General features: G+C 59.5%; 1 protein-coding gene across 1 annotated transcript in view; it reads left to right on the top strand.

Annotated features, from left to right (window-relative positions):
• Positions 1 to 14460, top strand: part of COL22A1 (collagen type XXII alpha 1 chain) — a 162382-nt gene that overhangs the window by 72329 nt on the left and 75593 nt on the right. Inside the window, exon 22 of the mRNA XM_036264164.1 lies at positions 8139 to 8192. Within this exon, the coding sequence (XP_036120057.1) occupies positions 8139 to 8192 (54 nt within the window). The remainder of the gene's footprint in view (positions 1 to 8138; positions 8193 to 14460) is intronic.

Raw genomic sequence — 14460 nt, 5'->3', positions numbered from 1 at the left:
TCTCTGGTTCCCAAACACCCCTGCGTCCACTGACCATCTGGAACCCTCAGGTCTGCAAGGCGCTGGGCGGCTGGCAGAGGAGGGCTGGGTGGGGGAGCCGAAGTCGCTCACCCCGCTGGGAGAGCTTGAATATGCTACCTCCCGCTCACATCACCAGCCCTGGCCTCAGTTTCCCTGTCAGCCGGCGGGCCTCTGCTCTGCGTAGAGCAGGGATGTGGGACTTGGTGGCGAGGGCACCTGTCTGCTTCCCAGCAGCTGTGTGACCCTCGTGCCGCCGGGTCTCTCTGAGCCTGTGGCCTTGTCCCTGGGGGAGGCTTCCCCACCCGCTGAGCTGGGAGAAAGGGCCCCGGGCGGCCCGAGGGGCAGCGGGACGTGGCCGGGCTCCCGCCCTCCCCGTGCGCAGTCTGGAGGGAGCAGCACCCCTGTGCCGGGTACTGTCAGGCCGGCGAGCAGTTCATGCGTGGACCTGCCGCGGGCGTTACCCTCTCGAACGGGCATCGGGGGGCAAGTGGCGTGGATGTGAGCCCCTGTGAGAAGTCCCCACGTCGTCACCTGACGGGTCTCATCAGGAGGGGAGGGGCCCATCTTGCTTGGAGCTTGCTTGTTGAGGCCCCCACCTCCTTGCCCATGACTTCTTGGCTCCCCCCAAAGTGTTCATGTATTCCCCAGGGATGGCTGTTGTCATCCTCCCCAAACCCTTTATTCCTAAGAGTAATACCAGCCACTGTGCAGTGCGGCCTGGCCGGGTCCCACTTGACACTGGCCCGGGGCCCTGGAGAAGTGCACCAAGACTGGCGATTCGGGGAATAAAACCCAGAGCAGCCACCAGGTGGAGGGGTGGGGAGGGCGGGACGGGGTGGTGTTTGCTGGGGGCACAGCCACCGGTGGTGGCCGCTGGGGATGAAAGTCTCTAAAGCCTGGCTCCGTTTTCTCGCCTTCTCTCCTTCCACGTGGCACGTGTCCACAGGGGGCAGCTGTGCCCACGCGCACAGGCCTGTGGCTCACGCTGCAGGAGCTGCAGAGAGCCAGGTCTCAGTCTGCAGGAGCTCACGCCGGGGAGCTCACAGCCGAGGCATAGGAACAGGTGACCCAGACGCCACAGTGGGGGCTGATAAGGACTGAGGGTGCTCAGAGGGGCAGGGTCTTGGCTTGAGCAGATGCCAGGGCGAGTGGGGGCTGGGAACAGGTGGCATCTGAGGTGGCCTTTCAGGAGGGAGCAGAAGGCAGCAGGGTTGACAGGGCCCTGCTGAGCGATTCCGACACAGGTCTTGTCGTGGACAGACTGCTGTGTCCGGCCGTCAGCTCCTCTCTGGACCCCTGTTCTCCAGGGCAGAGGGTGTGGGCACAGCTTCGGTTCAGGCTCTGCCCGCATCACAGTGGGGCCGGACACTCCCTCTTCCTTCCCTCTCTTTCTCTTTCTTTCCTTGTCTTTGCTATTTTTTTTCTCCCAGACCTTCTCCCTCCCCTGCCCCTCCCTGCTCCCCTTCCTTGCCTTCTCCAAGTTCAACAGGCATTTCTCCAGCGTCTACCCGGTTCTGGCAGGGTCCGAGGCCGGTGGGATCCCTGCCTCAGGATGCTTAGCCAGCAGGCGAGGGGGAAACACATAATAATCAGCACTTAAATAGACCAGGCGGGAGGAGACGCCGAGCAGGGTCTCTGGAGGGAGGGGGCTGGACAAGCTGAGCTGGGGGAGAGCACAGCAGGCAGAGGAACAGCTCCGGCCCAGGTCCTGCGCATGCCTGGTGTGTTTGAGCACAGAGACCTCGGGCTGTGGCGAGCGAGGGGCCAACAGGAGGAGACAGGGACAGAGCCATGAGGAGACAGCCCATGTCGGGCCTTGTGGGCCATGGTGAGGACCGTGGCTTGTACGGTGCGTGAAATGTGGGGCCGGTGAACGTTTAAAAAACGTTTTATTGTGAAAAAATTAAAAGTAGAGGGAATGGTGACATGAACCCCCATTGACCCCAAACCGGTTTCGACACTGATCAAGTCGATGGCCACTTTGTTTAATTTAGACCAGTGCCCACGCCCCCCACGGGGCTGTGTGAACCGGACCCGAACACCTCGCCCTCGTCTCGTGTTCTCAGCTCGCGTGTCTGAGAGAAAAGGGAACGTAAATGAGACAGAACCACAGCGCCGCCATCCCGCCTGAATCCGTGGAAACGGTCCGCTGCGTGTCCAGCTTCCCCTGGCGGTGTCATGCATTTCTGGGTACACTTTGGCTGCTGCAGGGTTTGGGGGATAGAAGTGGCCTGGCTTCCACTCGAAATGTGGCCACTGTGTGGAGAGTAGACTGCAGGGGAAGGCGGCTCCTTAGGAGATGACCACAGTGACCGAAAGAGAAAGGGTGGGGACCCCGAGCAGGGCAGAGCCTGGGGGAGCACCCCCCCGGGCCAGGCAGTGGGGACACCAAGGCAGAGACAGAGCTCCTGCCATGGGGGACCCGGTGTCTGCAGGGGAGTGAGAGGTCACCAGGCAGGGTGATGAGAGGGGCGCACAGGAGGCCCTCTCTTGTCCTGCTTCCCCGGTGAATGCAGGATGACGAGCAGGTGTGTCTGGGACCCCGGCCCTCCAGGTGTCATCGATGATCCCTGACTCGGGCTTTGTGTCCTTCCATGGGTTTCGCTAGTTCAGCAGCTGCGGCTATGGAAAACGACCGAGACAGACCTGCCGATAGTGGGGGCTGAAGCTGCTCCCCATTCAGCGAGCCTCTGGCTGAGTCAGGAAAACCGAGACGGGAGGACTTCTTCAAAAAGTCCTCTCTCTCCTCCCCTCTCGGTGGCCTGTCATTCCCTGCTCATCAGTTCCCATTGAGACATCACTGCGCGGGACTCGACGTCACCGCACACACTCCGGCTGCAACAAGGGAAGACGCGGGAGAATGACAGGCCACGGGACCTGGGGACGGAGAACTGAGGCTACAGCGCTGGGTGGGGAGAGGAATGTGAGCCTCCATTTGAGATTAGCCAAGGCAGACAGCGTAATCCGGGGCAAGGGAATGCGTTCGTCTGGACAAAGCCGGTAATTTTCCACAATGACACAGGGAGAGGGGAGGGTCAGAGGCCCTGCACCCTGGGCCTCCCCTGTGGAGCCGAGGGAGATGCACGCCGCCCCCTGCTGGATGACGGGGGAGGTGCTGCCTCTCCGTGGGAGGTTCTTCCTGCTGCTCTGAGCAGGGCGCTGGGCGCAGGGGGACCGGGCACTGTCTCTCAGCTGGAGCGGGAGCTGCTGCAGGTGCGTACGAACTCGGAAAGTTCCAGAGCAGAACCAGCCTGGCTCGAGGCCACCCAGGCGCTTGAACACGCGAGAGCCTCCAGGAGGTTGATCCTCCCCCAAAGCCGGTCATGCCCTAGTCATCCAGCCTGTCGCAGATGTGCGTCACTGTCACCGGCCCGGTTTCATTTTCTGGGGAGGACTCGCCCGACAGACTTCTCGTCCGTGAATACGTTCATTTTTGTTTTCTCCACCGGGATGCAAGTCTGTGAGAACGAACATCCATTGTTTTTGTATCCACGGCCCGCAGAAGAGGGCCTCACACTTACCAAACACCTCTCTTTCACGCACATGAAGTGTACAAGCATGACATATAAATAGGTGTAAATAATAAATATGCAGTGCGTGAACGGGCCTGTGACACAATCAGTGTGTAAGAGGAGTGTGTGCCCAGGACCGGGCATCTGGTCACCCGGGCCCTGGCCTCCAGCACGGAATGTCCAGTTTTAAAGAAGAGGACTTTGTCCCTTCTGTCCCTTTGCTTTGACTTTGCCTTGACCTTGCTCATGGTGCCGGGTCCCACCTAGTCAGCCTGGATCACCTCTTTCCTCTTCTTGGGACAAAAAGGAGAGAAAAAACCCCTCACAGTTTTGTGTAAGAGAATTCTGTGTTGCCAGGCATTAACTTAGTGTAAACTTTGGACTGTTTAAGCTCTAGGACCGTCATCACGGAAGGGGTTCCTGAGACGACCACGAGATGTTTCCTGTCCTGGGAGATTAAACGTCCCACCTGCTCGGTGTCACTCAGGCCCTTGTCACTGCAGTCTCTGCCAGCCAGTGACAATCTCTGTGGTTCCCTCGGTCACTTTCTCCTTATCTTCTGGCTTTTCTTCTCCCTCTTCAATAGGTGAGAACTGTTCCTGTCCCTATCAAATAGGATGCGCTCCTTCCTAAACATCCAGTGACCCCCAAATGTTTCCTGCCCGGCTGTCAGCTGCCGTCAGAACAGATTCCTAAAAGCAGAGTCTCTCCCCACAGGTGCAGAAGTAATCCAGGTAGGAAGGAAATAAGGCCAGGCACTCGGCAGGCTCTCAGCTCGGAAGTGGTCTGCGTTGGGTCCCTCAGTTCTTACAAGGATCTTATGAGGGATGGCAGTTTTAATGAGAAAACCAAGATGCAGCGGCACAAATCCAATTACCCTTGTCACATGGTTATGAACGGTGGGGCAAGGATGAACCCTCGGGTCCTCCTGGCTCCAACTCTTCACTGTTTCTGCTTTAGGATGGAGTGTGTGTGTGTGTGTGTGTGTGTGTGTGTGTTCACGTAACGCCAGAATTCTGAACTGGACATTAGCCGTCCTTGCCATGGGTGCCTTGGACAGATTGATCGAGGTCCCCCTGATAGTGACAGGGCCTGTTCTTTAGGACGGATTGAACGCCCACGACATTCATCTCGGGCTGCTGCCCTTGGAGCTGAGGGTCTCATGTTGCTGGAAGCGTCCAGGCCCACCAGCTCTGCCTTCTGTTTGATTCAAGGAGGGACACACGAGTGGTCCTTGGTCAGTGGCTGCCTGGGTTGCATTTGTTTTACCTGACAATTCCTAAAGCCTTTTCCTGTGCGTTTCCTTGCGCTGCCAGATGGTAACGCGTCATTCGGATCACAGGCTACTGTTTGATTCATTTCGTGGCACAGGGCCAGGGTTTATGTGAGGACAGCACCTGGGTTCGGCTCTAACCAGTAGAAAATAATCAGGTTTGACATTTGGAGGCATGGAGAACAGGAACTGAGCAAAAGACCATACGGCACGTATTAGAACCGCTTGCACAAGCAATCCTGTCTGCTGATGGCCCTCAGACGGCTCTGCTCCTCATCCCGGCCGGGAGGACTCGCTGTTCCGAATTTATGGGCTCCCCTCTCCTGCTCGGGCAGACAGGCAGTGTGGGAAGCATCGGTTCCACTCAGCATCTTGGCATTTGGAATGGCTCGAATTGTCTGTGCTCATGATAAATTCCTAACACTTACCGAGATTTTGTGTTGAGTAGCAATTTAAAAGAGAAGAAAAGAAAAATGACAATAAACAGGCTTATTGTTAGGAAAATAGTTCTTTATAGCTGCAAAACTTGCCCTGACCAGCACTTCTCAAATGCCCACAGCCAATTTATGTGCAAAATGCAGCAGTTACATAACTACTGACACATCTACTACTAGAGCTACCTTCTTCACCACCACATCACCACCACCACCATTATCACCACCATCACCACCATCACCACCACCACCACCACCACCATCACCATCGCCACCATCACCACCATCGCTACCACCACCACCATCGCTACCACCACCACCACCACCACCACCACCACCACCACTACCACCACCACCGCCATTACCACCACATCACCACCACCGCCACCACCACCACCACCATCGCCACCATCACCACCATCGCCACCATCACCACCACCACCACCATTACCACATCACCACCACCATCGCCACCATCACCACCATCGCTACCACCACCACCACCATCACCACCATCACCATCGCCACCACCACCACCTCCATCGCTACCACCTCCATCGCTACCACCACCACCACCATCGCTACCACCACCACCATCGCTACCACCACCACCATTGCTACCACCACCACCACCATTACTACTACCACCACCACCACTATCACCACCATCACCACCACCATCATCACCATCACCCCCACCCCTACCACCATCACCATCACTACCACCACCACCACCACCACCACCATTGTCACCATTACTAACATCACCACCATCTCTGTCACCATGGTTATCATCACCCCCATCACTATTACCACCAGCAGCAGTACCACCACCACCACCATCATTACTACCACACCATACTGCTAAGCATTTCCGAATGTCTAATCCTGTGCTAAGCACTTTGGAAGCACTATCTCATTTAACCTTCACAGCATTGCTAGGAGGTAGCCGTTGTGACACCAGATCTGTGTGACACATGGTCTCGCCCACTAGGGGGACTCCAGGGAGCTGGAATCCTGCTGTTTCATTTTCTCTGTATTACTGTCACCACCACCTTCCTCCTTATTCTCATAATTATCTGTTACGTTTGCATGATGCTTCAGTATGCTTTATACATCACATATTCAAATATTGAATAATTTCTTCCACTGCTGTCCTTTCTGATCATTGCAATGGTTATATAACTTCCCACATGAGAAGCTCAGACTCAGCAAGTTGTGTGCTCGCCCTTCCTACCTACCTTGGACTCAGGACTCCCTTTTCTCCAGCACTGCAGGGGAAGCGCACGTGGTGAACTGGGCTGACAGCTGCTGACCCAGGGCCTCCACACCCTCCCTGGCGGGTGTAACTCATTAGCTCTTGGGGCGCGCTGGGAAATGTACCCCTCTGGTGTGTCTCTGTCGTATCTTGCCATTTTCCCCCCGGGTGCTGGGGCTTCCTGGAAGGGGTGGTACTGGGCTGGGAAATGGCTTTGACAAGGTGAGGTGGAGGGAAGGTCACAGGCCGAGGCGGCAGTGTGGGCAGCGTCAGAGGCCAGGAGTCCTGGGCATCTTTGGGGCCAGTCTCGGCAGCCTGCTGGAGCGGATGCTTCAGGGACCAGGGCATGGGCTGTGGGCTCTGAAGGCCAGAGGCACAGCGTCCGGCACGTTCCAATCAGGGACTTTGGGGAAAATAACCTTCCAGCACAGGTGGGCCCGGAGAACTCCGGCGGGAAAGGCCTGGGCGTGTGAGCAGGCCACGCCCCTCTGGTCACGGCTGCAGGCTGGCCGTCACTGGGCATGCCACAGACGCTGGGGCTGGCCAGAGGTGCTGCCCTCGTGTCGCTCAGGGGGTGCCCCTTCCCGGGTGAGCCAGGAAAGACTGTGCCTTTCTTGGGGGACAGTACGATCATAAATTTCCTGATAGTTTTCTTTGCCTTCTCGTCACCTTTTTGCTGCAAACCTGGCACTTGGGATGTCTCCTCTCCAGATGTCCTTCCTGGCATTCCCGTCGCCCGGCCCGCTCTCCTGCCTCCTGCCTCCCCATGTTTCTCCTCTCCCGGGGCATGTTTTGACCTCCTGGCATGGGTACCGCTCCGCTTCATGCCTTCCACAGCCACCACCGCGCTCACGGACCGCTGGCCGTGTCCTGCCGCAGACCCTCCAGCCAGGACGCAGGGCTGAGGCTCCTACGGCCCTTGGGAGGGAACTGAGTCACCTGAGAGAGGAAACCCACCGTCCCCATCCAGTGGCGTTTAATGAGGGGTTCTGCTCTGTTACAGGCCTGACCTTGTCACCCTTCCTCTTCCCTCTGGTCCTTTCCTGCATCCTGTAACTGTCCCAGCCCCCCCGCACCCCCAGCCCTCAGCCTCTCCTCCAGACGGTCACCTTGCTGGCCTGAATTTTATCGAGATTCGTAGTCTGTCCCACTGAACTTGAGGGAAAATGGTTTCGTCATTGTGTCAATAATTGGCGACTTTTACGGGACACCCCGGAAGGCCGTGGAGGGGAAGTCTGCGTGGATGAAACGCTGGCATGTCCGGCTTCCACTCTGAGGAAGGGGGGCTGGGAGCCCCCAGCCTCCGCGGTCAGCTCCCTGATGTGGGGGCGACGGATCCCTCCAGGGCTGGGCTCACACCGCAGCCGTCTGTGACCGCCACTGAATTGTACCTGACGACTCGGGAAGCTCCTCCTGGCCTCGACCTTGCTGCCCCGTCCAGGCCGTGTGACCGACGCCGGCCGGAACAGAGCTGGACCCACAGCCGACCTCCCCGGCCGCAGCTGGGCCTTCCCGGCCCGCGTGCTTCTCTGTGCGGCCTCCGGGGCAGCCTGGCCACGGAGCCTGGGGAGCAGCCCGGACTGTCCGCGGAGCAGCCGTGGGCGCCGCCTCCTGCTGACTGTCTTCTGTTCCGTCCTCAGGGGAAGAAAGGAGAAGCCGGCGCACCTGGACTCGCTGGATCGCTGGGGCCGCAGGTAAGCGCTCCTCCCCGTCCTGTCGGTAGGGGCACCCTCCGTCCATTCAGTGAGGGGCAGGGCAGCGCTCGGGGGTAACCAGAGCTGGCGGGGCCCCTCCTCGGAGCATGGAGAAGAACACTCCGTAGGCATTGCCCCTCGCGCCTCCTGTCCTCCCTCTCGGGGGGATGCCCCGTTCGCTGTCCTGGAGGAGTTTAGGTCAGAGGAGGGGGAGCAGTGGTGGCCAGTGTTACGCGAAGGGGGTGGGGGCGCGGGAGGGGCTCCAGGAGCAGGGGCCACGACGCACAGGTGCTGCTGCTGGGCAGCTGTGCGCAGGCATGGACAGGCCGCGGCGGGGCGGAGATGACAGCCCCAGCTGGGGGGCGGCTGGATACGACTCGGAACTGGAAGGGGTTTGGCCACAGGGTTGGAACACTCAACAGGGGGGTCACGACTGTAGGGCCAAGGACTTGTGTTCCGGTGTCAGTCTGATTCCAGCACTGAGGGGCACTGGCCCCTCCCCATCCGGCCTCAGCTTCCCATCAGTCACAGGATGGGCGGGCCCGTCACAAAGGCCTCTGTTCCCAGCACTGCCTCGCTCCCTGGACGCCCACCCTCCTCCTCCCCCGACTCCCCTCCCTGGACGCCCACCCTCCTCCTCCCCCGACTCCCCTCCCTGGACGCCCACCCTCCTCCTCCCCCGACTCCCCTCCCTGGACGCCCACCCTCCTCCTCCCCCGACTCCCCTCCCTGGACGCCCACCCTCCTCCTCCCCCGACTCCCCTCCCTGGACGCCCACCCTCCTCCTCCCCCGACTCCCCTCCCTGGACGCCCACCCTCCTCCTCCCCCGACTCCCCTCCCTGGACGCCCACCCTCCTCCTCCCCCGACTCCCCTCCCTGGACGCCCACCCTCCTCCTCCCCCGACTCCCCTCCCTGGATGTCCACCCTCCTCCTTCCCCCGACTTTCCCGTCTATCAGGCTCAGCTCTGGGTAACGTCCTCCCGGCCCCTGCTTTGCCCAGCTCCTGGCCCCCACACTCTCCCATAGGGGCCTTCTCTGGTGGTCCCGGGGACCCCCTGCCACCCTGCCAGGTGGGCAGGCCCAGGGTCATCACCCTCATTCCACAGATGAAAGGCGAGACCCCCAGATACAGAGGCTGGCTCGGGGCCACCAGCTGCTGAGCAGGTGCTGCCGTCCCCCCGGGCGACCTTGCCCTGAACCCTGCCAGCCCCTGGGCACTCCTGGGCGCCTCCCGCAGTGTGGGCGACACCGGCGCTCAGGTTCCCTGCACTCTGCCCACCCGAGCCCACCCGCCCCTCACCCCACTCCACGTGGGTCAGTGCCTTCCCAGAGAGGCCACACTGGGGGGGACGGCGCCCCTCAGAGTCAGTGCGACCTGGGTTCACACCCCAGCACCCCCATTTCCGCCTGGGCATCTTGGACAAGTCACTTAACCTCCTGAACTTCAGTCTCATCATTCGTTAAAAATAATATTAATTGAGAAGGAGGTCAAAGCAAGAGCAGGGTGAGACCCAGGGCCCGAGGCCTGGTGGGCAGGAGGCAGGGAGGCCGCCTGTTCTCCTGGAGCCAGCCAGCCGGTGGGCTCGGTCAGCGGGGCCTTCCCCCAGCCCCACCCCGAGCCAGGGGCTTTAGCACCCGCCTGTCCTCAGACACCTCTGTGGTGGCGGCCACCATCTGCTGGGCACTGGTTGGCAGGGCCTGGCCCACCCAGATCTGCCAGCTGAACTTCGGAAACAGCTTCTGCGGCTGCTGACCCAGGTGTGAGTGGCAGACCCCGGCGCGCAGTCCAGCGGCATCGGGCACGAGCATGTGGAGCGGAGGGAGTGGGAAAGGGGCAGAAACTCAGTTGCCATTCCCGGTGCTCAGAGGCTCTGCATCCGCAGTACACTGGGGGGCCCGCAGGGCAACCGAGCGAGAGCTGTCTGTGTCTGCACCCCCCCCTCCGACACTGGGGTGCCCGCAGGGCAACCGAGCGCTGTCTGTGTCTGTGCCCCCTCCCTCCGACACTGGGGGGCCCGCAGGGCAACTGAGCGCTGTCTGCCTCTGTGCCCCCTCCCTCCGACACTGGGGTGCCCGCAGGGCAACCGAGCACTGTCTGCCTCTGCGCCCCCCCCTCCGACACTGGGGTGCCCGCAGGGCAACTGAGCGCTGTCTGCCTCTGCGCCCCCTCCTCCGACACTGGGGGGCCCGCAGGGCAACTGAGCGCTGTCTGCCTCTGCGCCCCCCCCTCCGACACTGGGGGACCCGCAGGGCAACTGAGCGCTGCGTCTGCGCCCCCTCCTCCGACACTGGGGGGCCCGCAGGGCAACTGAGCGCTGTCTGCCTCTATGCCCCCCCCTCCGACACTGGGGGGCCCGCAGGGCAACTGAGCGAGCGCTGTCTGCCTCTGTGACCCCCCTCCGACACTGGGGGGCCCGCAGGGCAACTGAGCGCTGTCTGTGTCTGTGCCCCCCCTCCGACACTGGGGTGCCCGCAGGGCAACTGAGCGCTGTCTGCGTCTGCGCCCCCCCCTCTGACACTGGGGTGCCCAGAGGGCAACCGAGCGTTGTCTGCGTCTGTGCCCCTCCCTCCGACACTGGGGTGCCCACAGGGCAACGGAGCGCTGTCTGCGTCTGTGCCCCCCCCTCCGACACTGGGGTGCCCACAGGGCAACGGAGCGCTGTCTGCGTCTGTGCCCCTCCCTCCGACACTGGGGTGCCCACAGGGCAACGGAGCGCTGTCTGCGTCTGTGCCCCTCCCTCCGACACTGGGGTGCCCACAGGGCAACTGAGCGCTGTCTGCGTCTGCGCCCCGCCCTCCGGCAGCCAGGCCTGTGCCTCTCAGAGGCTCACCCTGCAGGAAGCTCCATCGATTTCTTCAGGCTGCAGTTTTCTGATCTTTGTTTGCTACCATGGGAAATACTTTTGCATTTTACACTTTGAGGTCCCCTCCATTCAGCGAGTCTTTCTCAACGCGGTGCCCCGAGCGGGATGCTGCAGACATGCACAGGATCCGACGCGCGACGGCAGGGGCTTTGCCAGAAATAGGCCCCAGCTCTACTGGGGGATGTCGCTGGGTCCGAACCAGGCGGCGTACAGCTTGTAGGGTGTCCTCCCTGGCACCGTGGCTGAGCCCCGCCCCCGGGCTCGGAGGTGTCGGATGCAGATGTTAGCATGGTGGGCACCATCCATTTTCTCTTCCTGCCGTATCTGCGTTCCCACCTGGGCCTGGCCAAGGTCTCCTCCTGCCTGCCATCCGCCTGCTTGTTCATTGATTTCACAAGTGTTTAGCAAGTACCCACCGGCCCTGGGAGGAAGCCTGGAAGGCCCTCAGCCCTGCCCGAGGAGCCGTAGGTGCTGGTGCAGGCGGACTTACAGGTGGAGCCCGGCGATCTGATGAGCGGAGACCAGGGAGGGGGTGGTCGGTCCGCTCTGGGGCCCAGAGGAGGGTCCCTGTGCTGATCGATGTGGATTCTTTGCAGAGGGATCTAAGTGACACATGCTGGGACGAGCAGAGGGAGGGGGATACGTATCTTTAGTCTCTGCTTTCATCAGTCACTTTCTTTACTGTTCATATAGAATCCTGTCTGTTCTTCATAACCGCCCGTGAGGAAATAATGCAGGTCCCGCTCAAAATCGAAGGAAGCCGAGCTCAGGGCCCCGTCAGCTGTCCGTGCAGCGGGCACCACAGCCTCGTGCGCAGAAAGCCCTGGGCGGTTGGCATCTGATGAGAGGGTTTCGGTGCCTCCTTTTGAAGATGAGAAATTTCACCTGCCAGAATGTTTCAGGATGTTCGTGCACATTCAGATGGCTTCTGTGTCCTGGCAGCCGTGCAGGGGAGTGGACATCTGTGGCTCGTCTGGTCCAGTGTTCGCAAAGACGACACCGGATTCAGCTGCCAGGGAACACAGCCAAGCCAGGAGCTGCAGGGGCGCGGGGTGGGCTTACAGGCCTGCCACTCGTAGAGACCCCACCGTCATTGGGGTGGTGCCCGGCAAACCACAGTGTGAGGGGAGGGCTCCCACATTATGAACAGCCCCCCACTAAGGCAAAGCTTTGCAAGCCGGAAAGGGAATGTGGTCACCGTGCAAGTTGTCTTCGGATTGTACCCGGCTTCATAAACCAACTCCAGTCAGAACCAGGTGTCTGTCAGAAATATCTACGTGCCATTCATTTATCGATGATAATTAGGTTAATTGCTCATTTATGCATCATCATCATCATGACTAATCACATTACATAGCTGTTAGGTCACTGCTGCATTAGGAAGGTCAAATATCGTTCCATTGGTCGTTAGAATGATTGGTTAATTAATAGGGAGAGTCATTACTTAGCTGTTTTCATTAGTAATAATTAAAACCGTCATTATTTTGCTGTTAACATTTAGATCTTTGGGCTAATTTGTCACTCTCATTAATAATTAGATTAATTGGTTATTTAAATATGTTGAGCAGTATGAGAAGGCAGTGAAGTCACATCTGTGGAAGCCTCCCAGGTGCGGGGCTGGTTCTCACCCCTTTGTTAATCAACTACAGTGATGAGGGAGGGGCCTCCAGTCCTGTCATCCTTGGGGAGACAGAGGTGCCAGGAGGGACTGTCCTTGCCCAAGTCCATTCAGGCGGCAGGCTGGCTGATTGCTGTTTCCTCCCCGTCAAGCTGGCGAGAAGCCCCCAGTCAACTGCAAAGGCCTCTGCAGACAGCTCGGCCCTGAACCCCCACTGTGCCCCTGTGGGAAGCAGTTTCCACCCTGACAGCCCTTCGTACCCGCTTCCAGCGTGTCTTCTCCATTTCTGAATGGCTTTGCGCTTGTTAGGTTAATCACTCTGTAGGGTTTTGCTCTGGTTCCTGAGCACAGCAGTTATCCATCCCCTACTGTGTGCTTAGCAATCAACCCCCTACTGTGTGCATAACAATAAACCCTACTGTGTGCTTAGCAATCAACACCCTACTGTGTGCAAAGCAATCAACCCCCTACTATGTGCATAGCAATCAACACCCTACTGTGTGCTTAGCAATCAACCCCCTACTGTGTGCATGGCAATCAACCCCCTACTGTGTGCATAGCAATCAACACCCTACTGTGTGCAAAGCAATCAACCCCCTACTGTGTGTATAACAATCGACCCCTACTGTGTGCATGGCAGTCAACCCCTACTATGTGCTTAGCAATCAACCCCCTACTATGTGCATAACAATCAACCCCTACTGTGTGCATAACAATCAACCCCTACTGTGTGCTTAGCAATCAACCCCCTACTGTGTGCATAACAATCAACCCCTACTGTGTGCATGGCAATCAACCCCTACTGTGTGCATAACAACCCCTACTGTGTGCATAACAATCAACCCCTACTGTGTGCATGGCAAGGGGCCAGTGCTGTGGGCCCTTCAGCTGTATTAACCCAGTGCTTGTTCTGCTTCACACACAGTCTTTCAGGAGAGCAAAGTGTTCTAGGGTGGAATAGACTGTGACAAGAAGGGGTGAGACCCAGGTCCCCATGTGCAAGGGTGGTGTGGGGAGGGAAGGGAGAAGGGGTCAGGATCTTTGTGTCTGAAGGGCAGCTTTGTCCAATCTCCGTTCGCTTGCCTCCAAGTCCCAGCTCTTCAGTGAGGACGGACCTGAGCGGAAGGGTGGGGCAGACACCCAATGGAGGGGAGGGCTGGGATTCGGCTCCTTCGTGTGCCCTGGCTGGTAGCATCAGCAGCAGTCAGGGTGGGACGTAGCGCCCTTGCGGCCCTCCACTTACCCGGGGGTGTTTCCAAAGTCAGTGACTCGGGACGTGTCCCTGTGTCTCAGAGACCAAACAAGGACCCGTGCACCCATATTTACCACCAGCTCCCCAGGTGGCTCTTCAGGACCGTTCAGGACCCCTGGAGAAGACGGCTCTGTGACCTCAGCTGGCCCTTCCCCTCTCTGGGCCCCGGTTTTCATCACTGCCAGAGGGAGGTTCGCCCCCCGGTAGGAGATGACTCAGACCCGTGCTCTAACCTGCGGTGAGCTCTGGAACAAGCAGGTGGTGACGTGCAGGAGATGAAGGAGGAGGGGGGGGAGCAGGTCAGAGTAGTGAGCTGGCCGGGAGGCTGGCTTCCAGAACAATCCTGCGCAAAGCACAGAGCATCTCAGGGGCCGTCCGCGTCCCTGGCAATGTGAGGAGGGAAGAAAAGTAACGGCCCAAATCGCCAGCGAAGGGAGGTGATGCGGGGTGACAAGGGACCTCCGATAGACTCCGCGGGGTCGCGGGGGCGGGAGAACCTCAGAGGTGGAAGAAACGGAAACATCGCCTGGAA

Source organism: Molossus molossus, unplaced genomic scaffold, assembly GCF_014108415.1.
Source record: "Molossus molossus isolate mMolMol1 unplaced genomic scaffold, mMolMol1.p scaffold_m16_p_16, whole genome shotgun sequence".
In the NCBI taxonomy this organism is placed as follows: Eukaryota; Metazoa; Chordata; class Mammalia; order Chiroptera; family Molossidae; genus Molossus; species Molossus molossus.
The sequence above is the reverse complement of the archived record's forward strand: the minus strand, read 5'-3'. Positions and strand labels throughout refer to the sequence as shown.